This window comes from Vollenhovia emeryi, unplaced genomic scaffold (genome assembly GCF_000949405.1).
Source record: "Vollenhovia emeryi isolate VEMERY1.0 unplaced genomic scaffold, V.emery_V1.0 DF939293.1, whole genome shotgun sequence".
NCBI lineage: Eukaryota > Metazoa > Arthropoda > Insecta > Hymenoptera > Formicidae > Vollenhovia > Vollenhovia emeryi.
Genome location: NW_011967073.1, coordinates 87455 through 106015, shown reverse-complemented (window position 1 = coordinate 106015; position 18561 = coordinate 87455). Strand labels below are relative to the sequence as shown.

General features: G+C 43.9%; 2 protein-coding genes across 2 annotated transcripts in view; one reads left to right on the top strand and one right to left on the bottom strand.

Annotated features, from left to right (window-relative positions):
* The window catches only part of LOC105559049 (nuclear migration protein nudC), a 105661-nt gene that overhangs the window by 71264 nt on the left and 15836 nt on the right, over positions 1 to 18561 (bottom strand). The gene's annotated exons all lie outside the window — the stretch shown is intronic.
* The window catches only part of LOC105559048, a 21655-nt gene continuing 13749 nt past the window's right edge, over positions 10656 to 18561 (top strand). Inside the window, exon 1 of the mRNA XM_012007060.1 lies at positions 10656 to 11392. Within this exon, the coding sequence (XP_011862450.1) occupies positions 11240 to 11392 (153 nt within the window). The 5' untranslated portion in view covers positions 10656 to 11239. The remainder of the gene's footprint in view (positions 11393 to 18561) is intronic.

Here is an 18561-nt window from a genome sequence, read left to right as displayed (position 1 = left end):
GTATCCACGGCGTGTGCAAGCGATGTGGAAAATTGGAGCTGTAAATTCGAGCGAATTGTCGGCCGAGCGTTCCTGAAAACCACGACAAAAGTAAAAAAAAATCCATCACGTGGATTTTGATTCATGACCCGGATGTGGGTTGCACATATACGTCGCATACTCGAGAACAAGCGTGGAGTAATTCTGCACTTTTGCATCTTTCTAACCTAAAAACTATCAGTTCGCGAAAACACTTGTGTAATATACGAATTAAATGACTTGCGTGTACAGATCGAAAGCAGCTTGCTATTCCGGCTAAATGAAAGAACAATATGGCATCACTAAAACTAAGTTTGCAAGTCTAATCTCACCATTATTTCTTATTAGACTTACAAACTTAGTTTCAGTGATGCCATATTGTTCTTTCATTTAGCCGCTTTCGATCTGTACACGTAAGCCATTTAATTTGTATTATATATCACACAAATCTTTCCACGAAACAGACAGTTTTAAGTGCAAAAGGTGCAAAAGTGCAGAATCACTCCAGCATCCCCTTAAATGGAGAAAATTACGACGATACGATACTTCGATATCAACTCGCGTCTCGGATACTCGCGAAAGTTTGAATAAATTAAATGCAGCTACTGCCAGTTGTACATAAAAAAAAACATGAGCCCGAAGATTTAATCAGTTAATATGTTAATATAGAATAATTTATAGAATCGAATACGCGGTAGCCGCGGTAGTGCGCGGAGGTTACAAATTGTCTACGACGAATTTACGTCTAAATCGTCAAGTGTTATCGCGAGTACGAAATCACCGTACATTTTCTCTACTGCACATAAATAATCGCAAATGTTTCCTGCTTCTTCGCGTGCGCCTACGCATACCTACGACATAATCAATCAACCACGTGGCCCGAAACGTGTATTTTCCTTATCGGAATTACATCAATTAATCTAACGTAATATCAATCAAAAGCGTTCGCTATGCTGCGGCATAATTATGATAGTACGGGGCTTTAATGAAAAGTCCACGTCTTTGCAGCTTAATCAAGTTATGCCATCTGTTCATTCTTCTCTTACCGTTTCTGATTTGTCGACACCGCGCCGATGGTATTCATCGTGTATCTGAAATATTTGTTCGCGCGCGCGTGCAAAAATCAAACACGCAAGAATAAAACATACGAGTCAACGCTAGACTGTCAATTCTGCAAACGCAGTAGGAGGCTTGCATACGCGGATACCAATTATCACGGGGCTCTGTTAATTGGTCGTTACGTATGTTTACTTTTGGGAAAGCCTCTTCTCTCTAGATATCGATACGTTTCCTGCACGTCGCGAGAACTTTCCTTGTTGCATCTCCGTGTGACACAGTTGGATCTTCGACGTAGTATTTGGTGCTTTTTATTTAACCAGGACAATGCATTACGTGTCATTTAGAATTATCCTTATTTTTACATTTTAGGGTAGGGTTCCATTCACTTGATAAGTCAGTTAACAGTTAAGACATTTTTAAAAATTAAAAATTAATACACTATAATTATTTTTTATATTACCTTTCAACAAGAAGCCAGCAGCAAATATATCGTATCGCGTATCTCGCGTTCACGGGCACGGATATACCGTTCTGCGCCGATGAGATAAACGGATCGAGAGATCGAATCGGGAGCAATAACGTAACGCGCGCGAGAGCGAGGGAGCCGCGTGTCCGGGTTCGCGCGCGCAGACACAGGCCCCGCGGCTTCTCTCACACGGAACACCATTCACGAACCTCCGTGAGGCTGATGAAGGGTTCTACATTCCGCGATTGTAAGAATGCCCGCCGCGCTCGCTCCGGCCCGTTAATCGCAGGTGCCGCGAAACTCGATTTTGGCTCTCGCACGGACATGTGGATCTATTAGCGACCGCCGTTTTGATTCCCACGTAAGCGCGCCCAAATACGGACGCGCACGAGTACATTGCGGAATTAATCACCGTACGGTACGGGTGTGTTTGACGCTTCTAATCTTGGTACAGTTTACTACAAAGGTATATTCGATTGTGCCGGGGCACCGTCGTGACGGCATGCTAATCAGGAAGTCGAGTCGGGATTCCTGCACGATATATGACATAAGAACAACTCATACAGCACGTAACACGTAACCCAGCATTAAAGCTTGTTTAGAGTGAACGATGTGATAACCAGATTCCAGTGACATTGTATAAAAACGTCTTGCGCGCGCATTCACTAAATAATAAGCCATTATACATCGTTACGAGGATCTTTTTAAGCATTTCAAATGCAGCCGGCTTATAATAATTATTGACTTCATAAATAAGTTTGAAACCCTTTATATTCATAGCTCATTTCAGATTAAAGGTCACCGATTTTTCCCATTGTTCCTCGGCAATCGTTCGGGCCAGATAACCGAAGGCGGCGTCTAAATGTCGCGGGGATTTCACACTTTACGAATGATTCAAGCTTGAACCCGCCCATGATCGTTTCGTCATCTACTGTCTTCGGCACGACCATAGGGGAAAGTTCGGCATCGCATAATGGCGGTGGCGTGAATTCTTGCGCAGCATACAGTCACGCGTCGCGTTACATGCATCATCACGACGCGCGCCGTCTGGCCGCAGTCGGCAAAAGTGTAATTAGGGACGGCAATTAGCGGGTTACGGCAGTTCAGGCACTTGCCGCGGACAAGTCGACGGAGACGCACGATTACGGCCAGCAATGTTAACTAGATCGCGTTTCTTCGCCTCGTTACACCGCGACGTCGACTCGATATCAACGAGACATTTTGCAGCCGCATCGGCCGGGTTTGCAAAGTCACACGCCAAGAAATGACTTGGTAATTTCAGCTGAATTTCAGTAGCTAGTTTGCATTTAGGCAAGAGGCTAATCGTTTTGTTGTCGTTGCTTAAAGTTGGTTACTAAACGTAAAACCTTTTAGTCTGGAAAGAATAGCTCACTTTAACACGCGTAACTAAGAAGTGGCGGCTGTTGCAAGATATATTACGTGTGTGTTTCCGAATACGCGACTTGTAATGTCATTTGTTTCTGATAGCCAATTTCCTCACTGCAACATCAAAGTTTGAAGAGTCAACAATTCGGTAGCAACATTTTAACTGTCCCTATTTAAAAGACACATCATAGGCACGGCAATATTTCAGCTCCTTTGGCTAATAATCTTTTCTTTGTGTGCCTTCATTCGTACTGAACTATAACTACAATTGTATACGATTGTTAACACTATCTTGTGCGATTACGGAAACAATTATCTACCTATGCGATCGCGCAACGCTCTCGCAGAACATTCCGATCATCGATGGGATTAAATATTCATGCGCATCATTGTCGCATGTAGTTTGTCATGCACGCAACTCCGTCTAGCGAGCAAATAGAATTTACATAATCTGCATAAGCCATAGAGTTTACCGTCGAATTTATCGAGGCATCAAGCTGGCGGACGTGAACAAATATCAGTGCGTAGGGTTAAGTCGAGGTGGTACGTTTGTAACGTTTGTCGGTCAAGTTAGGATACAAAGGACACTTTTAAGCTTTCTATCGCTGGTACTTCGCATTCACTCTCGCGAGAGAACCTTTGCCGAGCCCATCCCGGAAAATCCTCGCGCAAACGTATCTCGCGAGTGGCTCGCTCCCGCAGAGACGCGCATTCATCGCTGTAAGAGACGCGTACGTGCGTCAAGCGTCGTAGCGTCCACCGATCGACCTGCGTGGACTCTTGAGCAAGTCGAGAAAAGGCATGGGAGGTGGTACACAGCAGAGACGGGTAGACGGGCGCGCAATTAATTTCTACAAGCGAAGGTTCCCATATATTGGCGCGGAGTGGGCGCGAACGACGAAATGTGCTACGTGAGAAAAAAAAGCGACGCAGGTAAAACGATGACGGTGAGAGCGGGTAGCGCGACGTAACGTAGAGGAAGAGCGAGGTAAAACCAATCCCTTTTAACCTTGCTCGCGATCGAAAAAGATCAGTATACCATTGAACGTACGTGTTTTTACCGCGTGCACGCATTTCACCCGACAGCGGTGCGCGACGTGGACCAGGAAGTTGTCGAAAACGCGGCCTTGCCCCACCGAACGCACCGGATAGATTCATGAGACAAGACCGAGCCGGAAGTAGAAAAAATTTCGGAGGCATATATTCCGCTAACGAGCTTTTAACCATACCGCAAATAAAAGTGTCGCGTCGCAACATAAGGAATGGAATACTCTAACATATTTCACGCGTTTCATGGATAATCAAAAAGAGAGAAAGAAAGAAATACATATCGATCAGAAACACCGATTCGAGAAGATACGATTACCAATAATATATTTTAAAAATTAATTAAATCGTTAATAAAATGAATTGCACGCATAGAAAATTTCTGAATCCAATTTATTGGCTATTACACTTTGATCGATGTATAATAAATGGGATCTCAGTCCGAGAAATTTATAGCCAATGAATTTGCAACTTTTACGAAAAAGCAGCAATTTTATTAGCTACACATTGGTCAGACCGAGATTTTGGATCGAGTTCTAGTATCATCAACACCATGGCTTTACTGATACTAGAAATGATAAAACGCGCGCTTCGCGTGCGCAGTTTGTGATTCAGCATTGTATATTTTAAAAAATTTGTATACATGCAAAGAAGTCATTGTATGCGCAACGTCAATTTAAAATAAAAAGTAATTTGTCACTCACTGATACGATTCGCAACAGCAGAGTTGTATAGTACATCTTCAACTATATATGTTAAACTGTAAAAATACAAATAGGTATATGATTATTATTATAGACTAATTATGTAAACTCAAAATTATTGTATTAAATATACTTAATATTTTATATTCTTTAAAATAGATATTTAAAATAATTATATAGAATACTGAAAAAGTCTTCCTTTTATATATGAACTCGCAGAATTTTATACGTATGGTTTTGTCTCTAACACTTATTCGAATCCTCGTTCGAATCGTTTGAATAAATAAAATAAAAACACAGAACAGATGCTTAATTTTGCACAAGTTGCAAATAACATAAAAATGTAAGACACTTACCTCACCATTTCTCCGCCGTTGCCCGATGCCCCCTGGGCCTCCTCCTCCTCTCAGATTTCCTTGTAGCACTTACACAACACTCACTCGCGAAAATCATCGATCGCGCGAAATTTCGCACTCCCATACGCGATGTGAAATACCGCGAAATATTGTTAACAAATATCGCGTGACTTTCTGTCATACAAGTTACTCAAACTAACAACTTGCATTTTTTATTCGGAAGAATAGGATAATGGATAAATCACTTTTGAATTGGCAATATAAAACGCAACGCGAGCATCGGAAGCATAATCTGCGGTAAAGAAGTAGTTATTAGTCCGCAACAAAATGATATTTTACAATTTGTCATTCAAGCTAATCCTCGAAATAAATTACGTGAACATAATTTCCAGCGATAAATAGTTGTTATTAATTGCAACAGTTTATCGAGCTAATTTTTTATTACATTTACATGATGTAACGACGTGCGATAAGCGACTTTCTTTATTTCCTGTCCGTTCGAGTTGCGAAGAAGTCATACAAATTTCTCTCTTTTCCCGAAAATGGAACAGATTACACGAAATCGATAGACAATTAAAAGTGCAGTGCGTAAATGAAATGTAACCGCGACAAAGAGCCGTCTCAACGTGCAATGCGTTTCTCATTAAAAGTTGTAGAAACTTAATAATTAATCAAGGAACGTTACTTGTTACTGATAAAGGTGTGCAAATCAATAGCGATTTATCCCTGCATTCATCGCGATCGAGTCTTGGAAATCGATAACGCAAAAGTAATATCACGTACGGAGCGACTCTCGCCACTGCTTGCCGGCTCGACGTTCGGCGAGCGAATGATCGTGCGGCGACCTTCGGGTACACGATGGCACGCAAAAACATCGTACGTCACCGCGCCGAGAGAAAAACAACTACAAACGTTGAGAATTCGTTGTCTTTTTTTGTTCCGTGACTGTTACTACGTTTTGTGTATCATTCTGCGGACTTATTGGTATTGATTGAATTAACGATTAATTCTGTTTAATCGAGACAATGTTTCGAAACAAAAATCGTTGTTACTTATATTCTAATTACTAAGATTTTACCTCAATGGTTGGTGTATACAAATGCATTACTTATATATTTCTAAATTGCAAATCTTCATCTACTACGAATCTAAAAGAGACGTGAAGCACACCGCGCTTCGAGAAAACCAATCGGCATCACGGAAAAGGGGCCTCAACTGTTCGATATTAACGACATTCGCGCTGGTAGCATCTCATTTTTAGAAAGGGAAAATCTGACAGATGTTTGACCGCGAACTCTCTCGAAAAAGCCTGCAACCATTTCTACACGCCATACTGCTCTTTTTCTCTTCTTCTAGACTTGGATTTCTGGACTTGCGTTTATTATAAGTAATCTTATTTTCTAGATTATTAATCTGAGTTCTAATTCCACGGTATTGTTCTTATATGTTGTCCCTAGAGTATGCTGGTCTCATTTTGTATGTATTTATTACAATTCTTGTATCAAGCAAATATTGTCGTCAAGTTTACCAAAAATTAGTAAAATTAAAAATTTTTTTCGTTCTTGATATAAAGTCGACCAGCTTAGTCTAGATTTTGCTGCGTACTTTAATTCCGTAAAAGAGTTTTGCATTTCTATAAAGTCAAGTAAAAGATCACTTCTAACAAAGAATGTCGTTAAAACAGACGGCTTTAGGATCCCCTTAAGATATTATAATTACGATGTGTGACCTGTGTGTTGGGGAAATTTTACCATTTATTTTCAAAGTTTCAGCCAATTCCACCGAAATCCAGCTTTGATAAGAACCATGCGGGATCCTTTATATGTTTACCCATACCTCCCCATACAGTAAGTCAATCTTATTTAATTCGAGAGAGGAGAATAGATATTATGCATTTAATTTTAATATTGTTTTACTTTTCTACTCGTCGCGAGATCGTGATAAGTTTAAATATATCAAGAACATTTGTTGTATCGTCATCAGAACTCCTTTCTGAGAGGGCATAGCTTAAGTTATCACCATTGTGTTAAGGATGATCAACACTCTCGGTCAGAGCTATAAATACGGTAATACATAATTGCGGAATACGATGGCGTTGATTACGCGGCAGCTCGGGAGGAATAAAAGCATCGGAGAGATCCGGTTTATATAAAACACTTCTTGCCGAGAGGGAAAAATTGTACGATAAAGGGTTAAAAGGAATTCTCTCCGGCACGCAATCAATCGCGATAGACACGAGCCGCGAGTCGTTAAGTCGCGCGACGAGCGTAGGTGCGCCGCGCCGCACGCGCGGTAACTCGCAGTCACATTTAAATTTCAATCGAGGCGCAATCGCCATTAATGGAAACCGTACAAATTGCACGTGAGGATGTACTCGTTTTTTCCAACGGCGAGTAACCAGCAAGACGATCTCGGGGCTTGTCGGCGACGATTAATGTCCGCTTACGAAATACGGCTAATAACTTTAATCGACTCGTACGCAAAGACTTTGTCCTCTTGTATATACTTAAGAAAATGGGTAGCAGGCAACTAGAGATGACTAATTGTGTGGCGAGCATAATCGTAAGTGTACAGTGTAAATATCTCTATTTTGCTGCACTTCCTTTCATGTACATGGAGCCTTTATGCCAATTAAAACTAATTTTTCCTCTTGACACAAATATCTCGCACAAAACATTAATATTAAACCGAGGAACAATTAGAAATTGTAGTCTCATCATGTAATAATGCCTTAAAAAATGAGGTCTGAATAATTGTTAAATTTTCATTAAAAGCATCCAAAACGGGTTTGTATCTGACAAGATCGTTACCTACAAAATATAAATGGAAAGATTCAAGGCGGTTTGACTTAATTAATGTCTTGTCGATATTAATTTCGCGGTTAATCTTGCGCGAATGTCCGTAACGCCGCTTTTCCTTGTTGTAAAAGAAAAAACTTCGGAAATTAATTGACGACGTATAAAGGTCGGGCGCGATCTGACAAATTACTGATATCGGACGATATGGGACGGAGACACGCGTAGATCGGTTTAAACTGCCGCTTTTGCGAGATGTCCGTGATGCCGACTCGTGAGAGATCATGGCTGTAAAAGCCACGTAACTTTTCGCCTTGGGGCGACCGAGCAACCGGAGGTCAGCCGAGAAGGGACGGTGCACTTGACTCCCAACGATCGAGATCGTTCCGTGAGATCACGACCTCGCAGATTTCTCCCGCGGACCGCGAGCTGAGCGACGCGGGAAGGGAGTCGGGGAGGGTAGGAAGGAAGCGGTCCGAGAAGGAAGCCTGGTGCGTCAAGTCCTTGCCTGAAATAGAGCACCGCGTATGCGCGCCGCGACTCATGAGCGGAATATTTAATTTGCGCGGAAAGCCGCACGTAGTGATTAGGCCTAATTTGTGAGATGTGCATTAACGCGCGCCTTGTCCTCGCGAACCGGCGAGCGATCGCGTGAGTCAGTCCGGGTTCGATCGAGGTTGAAACACGTCAGGGAGCTTCCCGGAATCGATCCAAGTGCGGCATTTTTGCGCGGATCGGACTGAATGCCGATGATGCTACCTCTGGTCGGTAGAATTCAAGGTTACCGAACGATTGCCGCCGGTAATCCGAACCAAGTGTTGCATAAGGACCACCGTTTTGTCGCGGTTACACTGACTAGAGACCCTGTCATCAGAGACTGGCCATAAGAGTTCGTCAAACTCCCGCGAGTGAGAGAGAACCATAGGCTATCTCTCTCTTCTACGATCGTAGAATCGTAGAAGATGGCCAGTCTCTGACTACAGGATCTCTAACACTGACTTTCGCGAGGCGACGATTCGGAAGTCACGTTAAACGCTATCCGGTACATGATCCCAGCTCCGCATTGTGTAATTCTTATTCATGACTTCACACACACACACACAGCCGATCGAATTTTCTAGTATCATTGACCGAGACCTTCGGGAAAATTATTTCGCGAGACGAATCGTCATCTTTATCGTAATGCGGAGTTAATTGCAAATCATTTGCAAAGTTAATTCCGTCATAATGAGGAACTAATCGCGATTGCCGCGAGAAACTGGCTGGGAATGTAAGCCTCCCACGCGACCGTCGAGTATCTGTTACAAAATTTCTGCAATACTCAATCAACGGTAGTCACGGTCGGCATTTTTCATTTTATTCAGTCTGATCGGGCCAAAGAAAATGCGCGATTCGCACGCCTCGGCGTGCCTCTAACGTTGCATAAAATGGAGGGCGCGATTGTTCTCGGACGGCACAGATGCAACGATAGTGCGGAGGATATCACGTTGCTTCGGGTGCACTTTCTTCAAATGTGTCGCGTTCACGAATAGAGAGGGCTCTAAAAATTCGTAAGCCTGGTTACTCCCATCGTTACTTTCGCGAATTTATATTGAGAGAAGGGACGGAATGCTGCTCTCTTTTTAGTCGTATCAATATCGCTGTCCTGCGATACTTTCGAAGAAAATCACGAGCGCGTTCGTGCGTGGCGATAATTCGACGGCGAGCAATGTGCGAGCCAACGAAAGACGAGGTCTAGATTACGCGGATCGACACATAAAAATTAGATAAACCGAAGAACACGCGATAAAAGGCGGAGCTCTCTTCCGGTCATTGGTCTTGCTTGCGAACTGACAAATACACCCGAAGGACGGTGCGAATTAACGGAGTACAAGACGGCGGATACTTCGTCGCAAGAATAAAAAAGAAAGGCAGGTACTTCGTTGAAGTACAAGACAGATATTTCGTGACAGCAAGAGTTAACGTTTAATTTAAGGCCATTTGATGTCTCACCAAAAGGAGATTTTATCCATCAAGGATCTCGCATCTTCTCTAAAAGCGATTGTATCGAGACCAATTAAAATTTTCTTATTATGTTTTATAGCCCCATATTAGTAAAGTCCCGATCGAATTATTGAAACGAGAGATGATTAAACACATTATCATAATTCGTTTCAAGTTACTCGCCGTCGTCATTCATCATCTGAAGCAATGTGGAGAAAACGAGTGTTGTGCATTGTCAAAGAATGACATGGCGAACACGTGCCAACCTATCTCATTATTAAAACCATTGTCGGAAGTGGAGATACGAGTAAAACGAGGACTGCGATATATACCTTTCCCTGCCTGCACTCGGTGAGAGTAAAATTCGCGCGTCAAGGCGTGTCGCGGCTTTACATATGGAATCCGCGAGATAAGCCCCTCTTAAGCGAGCCCACACTTCCTAGACCTCGTTAGGAGATAACGCGCCTCGGAGTTCGCCGCATTTCCTGCACCCACGAGACAGGGAAACGGGAGCAATCGGCAATCCGGTCGGCATGCATACATCAACCGGACTTTAGGGTACGATGGCCGGACCCTTCCCTCGGCCTCCCCGTTCGTCCTTGCGCCTAGAGCACCCGCCGATAGTGTCCGCATTGACAGCGGCGCGACGCACATGGGGCCGGCACGGTGCGTGCGTCTGGGAAGGAAGAAAAAGATCGATCCTCTCGGCCGTGGTGGAACTGCCCGTGTGTAAAATCGACGTGCTCGCGGCGCGAGCAAGCGAGCGAGCGTGCGAGCGAGCGAGCACGAGCGCGCTCGCACGTCCACGAGAGTGGGAGATACGAAGGTATAAAACCGATCTGGTGGACTGGTGCCAGCCAGTCCAAAGGCCAGATGCGGTGGCGGCTCTAGTCGCACGCGTGCGAGAGAGACGTTCACGATACTCGGCGTGCGGTACTCCTCTTGCCAGACGCGAAACGCGCGTCGCATACGTACACGCACATATATACATGCGACGGTGACCAGCGTACTAGCGGTCATCCTTCGGTAGTGATTCCGTGCAGGATTTTCGCGAGGGAATCGAGAGCGAGTTTGCGCGTCTGTGGACGAAGGAAAATTAAATTGACGAGACGACGAGGCATTGTCCTGCTCCGAAGGGAGATAAAGGACGGCGAGCTCCGTCTTGGAAAAACACATTTCCTAGGATACCACGCGCCTCGCGGCGATCTCTTCCTCTTGAGTAACGAGGAGAGGGCGAAGATCTCAAATTAGACGGCGATAGTCACGCACGGAGCACCCGCGCGACAAATCGATTTGTTCTTTGAGGGTAACCGACAGTGGGTTTCTCGTGAAATCCGCAGTACAAGGGAGATCCACCAGCCGACGAGACAAGGAGTGGTGGTCTCATTCAAGACGTTTGACGAAGGAACGACTCCCGGATAACCAATGAGGATCCAGGAAGCATCACCGACTTTCGACAGCCATCTGGAAGAGAGTATTCTATCGGGGTGGCTTGGCGGGGGATTGCCTCGTAGCATGTCTTCTATTCGCATCAACGTGGAGGAGGTTTCCAACGGCGGCGAGGATATCGTTAGAGACGTAAGTCTGTTGCGCGGCAGCTGCTACTCGGTAATCCAGTCCACGATGTAGTAACGTCTTACCTCGCCGGCGATCCTCAAGTGCGGTGGAGGGGGAGTGTGGAGTAGAAGTCGCGGCATCGCGGAAATCACGCATGTCCTCCGCTTTTTATCGTCCGCCGGCTTTCTATTTCACCGTTGCTTCCGCCATTCAGGTGGCTGCTGCTGCTGCTGCTCATCCAGGTTTCGATCTCTACATCGGAGATCAACGTGCCCCGCGAGACCCGGCGGCACTTTCACGGTTGCGCGACGAACGTCCTCTTGGTCTCGACGCGGGAAAAAACGCGTCGCGGCACAAAGGGGACCGCGGGCGTAATCGGGAATCGCGTCGCGATCCGGTGAAACGATCAGAGCGAGCTCTAATGAGCTAATAGGTCGCGCGCACTTAAGAGAAAATAGCTCCAAACGTGAGAATATATTAACGCCATTAATTATACCTATATTTATCGATGGCTTCTATCCATCGTAGAATGGTCAACGAAACGTAATATAGCTAAGCTCGATTCTATTCGACGTGATTCGACTTCCTCCTCCTCCTCTTCTTCTTCTTCTTCCTCGTGTATTAGGCTTAAAGCCTGTTTTATCCAGTTCTCTGGTTCTGGTACTTTGAGCATTTGGTTTTACTTCATCTTCGGTAGGCTGCTAACCTTGCCGAAGGAAACCTTCCATCTGGAGGGCTGTACCCCTAAAGGGGCATGTGTGGCAAGATACTCTTGGTGATCACTTTCCTTCGGGAGATTTCGAAAAAGACCAGGTGTCCGCGGATTTCAACTCGGATCTTTCTGTTCATTCGTCTACTAAGCAGCGCACATTTCTCTGCGCCGCACTCGACTCGACTTCCATCTGATAGAAATTCGAGAGGCGTTGTACACGTGTACGCGTCAACGTTAGATCCATTCCAGACTCAGCTGGATGACTTGTTACGACGAGATGTGTTGGCGCTCGAGAGATATCTGCCACTCAGGACTACGGTACAAGGAACAAGTTCAATGTACGAGCCTTAACGGGCAACGCGGTTTTAATAATCGAGGTATTCTGGTAAAAGGTGTCGAATGCATTAGTTTCACGGGCAACGTGTACAGCTGTAACACTGTAATACCGTTCACCGCGAATACTTAACAAGCTTGATATCCATTCAAGTTTTACGTAACGCAAAGACGGAGTTCTACAACCTCGCTACCTACCAGTTGGGAAACGAAGGGCCGTATTGTTCTCATATGATGCGGATCCACCCCCTCCCCCCTCGCACATGCGTATCGAGAGTAAAATGGCGCATTAGATAAAGTCTACCCGAACGCTCGCAAGCTACGTTAATATTCTTAACTATGCAGTGATTGTTATCCGTGAGAATCTCTGCGTGCTCCCCGAGATAGAAAACACTAACCTCACCTGTGTTTAAAGGAAGATGTAGCTCAACAATAGCGCGCGCGCGCGCGCGCGTCACGCATAATTACACAATTTCTCCAATACGGAAGTAGCTCTCGACGTCTCGTTTAAGAAAAGAAAATCTACTCGCGACAGATCATAGAGGTTGTCATTGAAAATACCATTGCGGTTTTCAGGACACCCCGTATGTTTGATTATTCCGGTTTTTGCTCAAGTGTACGGCGGTATCATTTTCCCTCGGTTTCATTTTATGCCGGGCCGACTGCGGGCGCTCCGCAGCACTGGAAACGATCCGACTTGCTCCCTCGTTTACGTTTCTGACGCCGAGTATTAATAGCGGCGGCTAATTAGAATAACGTCGCGTGCATAATAACGCGACTTTTACCCAACTCCGCGCAACAGCCGCGAAACACACGAGTCATTGATTTATTCATGGTAAAAAGATTCAGTTTCACTTATATACTACCGATACTTTAAACTTTCACGCTCGGAGCAATCGTGGGATATATCAGGCCTCATCGCGTATGCATATCATAAAAATGCGAAACGACATACATTTCCTAGAAAATTCTAATTCCGGTTTGATAGTGAATAAAATTCTCCTCATTATCGCCTTCTTCCGAGACGTTATACGCCGGGTGTTTTTCCTGTCGATCGCCAATTTCGTTCCGAGCCTTGCTCGCGATTTACGAGCGTTCGTACGTTAGTCTTGTAACGATTTGACGTTAAGGTCAAAGAAATAAAGCGCGAGATGCGGGTGCTGTCGCAAGAGAACAATCTACGTTCTACCCATCGCGGGGTCGAACGGGAGATCTCAACGAGGCGGTGAGCAGACACCTGTGAGCCATTAATCATCTCACGAGTAAGTTCCATAATTCTCGTAATTTTAATGTTTACGACTTCACCTGCGTGATTACGCGTACAGGTGAGGCACACGTGGGGTGTAGCGCAAAACGCTATCGCGGACGGACCTTACTTTTGTCCGGCGTAAATTCCCGGGGTCCCTAATTTACGACCGAAGAAAATTTTAATGGCCAACGAAAACTTCGCGGTGTGTCCCGAGCCCGGTGCTTTAAAGTTCAACTAGATTTTATTGCGAGGCTTTTTCGGGCGATGCTTTATGCGCGAAGAAATAAGATTTTGACGTCCCGATAATACGCCCAATTGTCATAAATTTTAATTCCCCAGGCACTTTGTCTGATTTTTTTAAATCTCAATTTATGCCCCGCGCTGGCCATCCGGACCCACGTTTAACTTCTGCCGTAGAGCGAAAAGTAACTGCAGAGTGATTTATGACTCCGCCCGTTTTCTGCATCACTCCGTGTGCATGTGTAATTTGCGCAAGCATCGCGCTAAATATTTTTAAACGGCAAGTCCGATGAGTAAACAAAACACCTAAAATGACAGCTACATAATAATTGAATTTTAACGCCCACGTCTATTTTGCAACATTATCTCGCAACAGTGTCGATCGAGAAAGATAAAGGATGATTGCCAATTGGACTCGAAGGTCGCGATATCGATCATTTTTACATGACAGCGCAATGACTCCCTGGGAATGAAAAAAATGCGGTCACACGAGCGCCTCGTATCCGAATCCAATCTCTTTTTAGGATGTACTATACCTAAATGTATACGCTGAGAAAAATTGTGAATATATTTGATGAAATTTATCCAATGAAATTGTAGTTACCGAATGAATTTTAATCGAAAAACCGATTATATTCTTCATCGGGTATACAATTTATTCGTATATATCCGTTTGTTAATATGTAACTGAATTATCCGATTAGATAGGCTAAGATATTTTTTCCTCAGCGTACTGTTTATAATAAGCGAGTAGAAAATTTCACCCGCTTGCTTCATTTTATTATACGCGTCTCGGACCTTCAAGAGGCACGAACGGGAGGAATGCATGCGTAAAACGAGTGTCGTTTGCCGAACGACTAGTCATGCAAGGTATAATCTCGCTTCTCTCTGCCGCACGGAACGCCTCGAAGGTGCAAAAGTGGCTGCGAAGTGCTCAAAGGCAAACGTTAACTTTGGTACTTAACGTCATTGTGAGAGGAGAAAGAACGAGTGGGCTTGACGACAGAAAATACCTTACACGTCGCTCGCGTCTATATTGAACGCACGAAAATGCAATATTCGCTCCGTACAAGTGAGTTCGCGGTACGAATTAACCGTCTGTACGAAATTAGCAACGTACTAACCTATCGCCTTGTTTAGCATGCAAACTGCAGCGGCGTGTCAGAAACGTTTGCTTCCTCGGCGCTTACGTGTAACCTTCGATCGCGAGCGTCGAACCGGCAAGAATCGCAAATAATTTAACCGCGTGACAAAGTTTCGCATAGAAATTATTCATTAAAGGATTATATCATTATCGAGCTCATCAAATCGAGCTGACCTCAAGCGACGAAGGTCGGTGAAGGATGTAATCAGCGTAGACGATCATGTAGAAAATATCGAGTTAAATGTTAACAGTAAAAGCGTTCACTTTTAGAAACTTTTATGATTAAAGTGTCAAGACACGAGTGCGTTTAGATATAAAAAAATATATCGGCAAGTGGATAAAGAGTCGTGTATCAAAAATTAATTGTTGAGAAAATCAACATATTGTATAAGCTGGCATAAAGCGAGGAGTGGACCGCTGAGGACATTGTGGTGTACAGATTTGCGGCATTACTAGGCAGTTTTTGGGCATTAGTGAGTGTTATTTGGCCTTGCTGGGGTGTTACAAAGATTCTAAAAAGATCAAATAAAATGAACCAAGATAATACTCTGGGCACTACTGTCGAATTTCAACGCCTTAGTAGGCATTGATATGCATGATTTTTGTCGACGGTTTATCCTTCGAGATAAAGAGGTTGAGTGATATTTTTTAATTTTACGTTTTGATATGGATAACAGGTGTCGCGTGCTGAAATTTCTTACGTGCTACTGATTGTGAGTTTGACAGTAACGTCGATATCTACAGCTTTTTTCGCTATTATTATATACAGAAAAATGCCAGTTTATACAAAACGTTGGTTCTCTCAATAATTAATTTTTGCCACCTTTATCCACTTGCCCCTTCAATTGTGCGTTAAATAAGTATACTCTTTCAAATAATACCAATTATACCGCATCCGGGTTTTTAATATAAAAATTTGACGTATTTTATATAAAAAACAGAGATAGCTGTATCCGAACTTTTAAGCATAGGAAATTATTTCCATGTTTTTCGAAGTTCACAAATCTCTTCAGGAAACTTGTGTGTGGATTACAGATTAAGATACTCCGAGCTTTATTTATGAGTAACGTGATCGACACGATAATCCGAGGATTTCACTTTCCACGCGTTCATCTTTAGCACATGATTCGCCTCGCGGTCGAGCTCCCCCCCCCCCTCCTTCATATATCTTGCAACAGAATTATTCGACCGGTTGCAATAGGTCGCGACTAGGGAAGTTCCGTGACATTAACGTCCGGCTACGAGGATGAGAGGGAAACTATTTACTAAATTCTCCCGTACTCGAGTTTCTTATTAACGCGAGTATTCCCTTCCGCCGTCGATCGGATTATCTGCACACAACGAAGCATAATTGCGCGTCGCGTTAGCTCCATATGACAGGAAAAAAAATGGCTACACGGCAGGCTACAAATTGGATTTATGTAAGAGCTGGGTGCAATTCATTTTGGACGCGAGTTGGTTTGGGAACAGGATCCTTCGGTGGGACAAAATAATTTTTTATCCGTACGCGGCAAGACACAAATTAACACCTAAGCGGGTTAGTTCATATTTCTCCTTTTAGTTGTCGCACAGAAAATGCGGAAAGTCCCAGAGGTTTCGTCATGTAACAAACATTTAGGGGACTGATATCAAGAATGAGCTCATCGAAGATTGCAAAATGAGTTGGATTAAATCGATATTATAAAGGACAGTCGGTTTTAAGTAAAGATTTTGATAAGAAACGACCAAAAAAGATTTTTCTACTATCTTGATTACCAAGATCAATGTTTATATAATTACAAGACGAAATTTTTAATGAAACAGAAATCAATTTACGATATTATATTTTCTGGTTTACGAGATACGATTAAAACTTTAATTTTAATATTAAATTGCTTTGTTTGATATTTAATCGACTTGACGATAGTTGACCTTTGTTGAAAAATTAATGATTTCAATCAACCGTTTTCGCCACTTATGCGATAAAAGTGCTAACAGCTTTGATGGATAATATACATAAAAAATCACTTTTCGAAGTAAAGGCCCTCGACCCGATCACTTCAATCTGCTTTACCCGCAACTGTGTACGCGCGCGTGCGTGTGTGTACCGTTTGTATATTACTTATGTAACGGCTTACATAATATGTGAACTACTTTGTATCACAAGACTTTAAAAGCTTTTATTTATAACTTACAGTACGTCCAAGTTGCATACCGGCTGTCACTCGACACAATTTTGGGAACCGATTTCGATAGCTCAGTGGAGCACGTCAAGCGCGGCACATATTCAATGGAAAGAGCCGAAAACGATGACTAAGTGATGTTATCACATCGAACCGCTAAACGTTACACCGCGTTTACACCACCATTACATAACGAGAGGACCGTCGAATTCTTTGAGGAAATATTTTGTTAGGTTGCGTGATCGGGAAGATGTGTACCAAACTTTCTTCCGACCTCTGTGTCACATCTTCGGAGTATTCCGATATTTACAGTCGCGCGTCGGAAATCTTAATGGAAAAAAGCGAGACTGTCAAGAGAGGACCGTTTGATTTACGTTAAAGCACAGTGCACATTTTGCAATCCCGAGTTTGCCTCGTAATTAGCGTCTCAATACGCGCGAACCACGAGGCCTCGGCGATCTTCGATTCTCGCGAACGCGAGATCACGTGGAATCACAGGTTTCGACATCAAACGGTCTTCTCCCAGACCACTTTCCAAAACGGCCTTTGTTTCGATAAACAACTGATTGCACATTCTAATTTACGAACGGCCTTCGCGGCACCGCGTGTGATACGTCACACGTTACCTGCGTAAGGACTATGATGGATTACGACACGGTCGATCGACTTGGAGAGCGATTGAGGACCGAATTCGACAGTATATCAGCTGTTAGACTCGTATAGGGACTCGTGGCACACAGAAACGAGGGACTAGAAGACACGAAGCTCAACGTCTTTGGCACGCGAGTCGGACATAATCTTTACAATTTATGTAGTGCCGTCCAGTCGGCCTTTCTTTATTTACGTTGTAAATGCAAATCGATTTGGCGCCAAAATCTCGAGAAGATTCAAGCCACGCGCAGATTCCGAGTCGGATTCCAATGCGCTTGTGACATTTCACGGCGCGACGATTAATAAAATGTCTTGGCGTATTTTGTTCACCGATACTGTCCTTCACCGACCGTCGTCGCTTGCTTTAATAAGTTGTCTTGCCGCGCGTAGCACGGAAGACCGTGTATTAAATCGATATACGGTCTTACGACATTCTCCATCAACCGTGACCGTTAAATCTCGTGCGAGAAAGAAGAAAGCGCCCGTAACGATGTCGAATTTATAGATGGCAATTCTTGGCGTTGATATATACCTCGTTGGAACTGCTCACGCGCCAGAATTTCTGGCGATAACACCTTTAGTGAGAATCGCGTTGAGGAAGTAGGCTCACTATTCGCCAATCAACACCCAAAGGGTTGCACGGCAGGTGTGTACCATAGACTTCTATAGACGGAGCATTAGCTACAACTCTGGACAAGA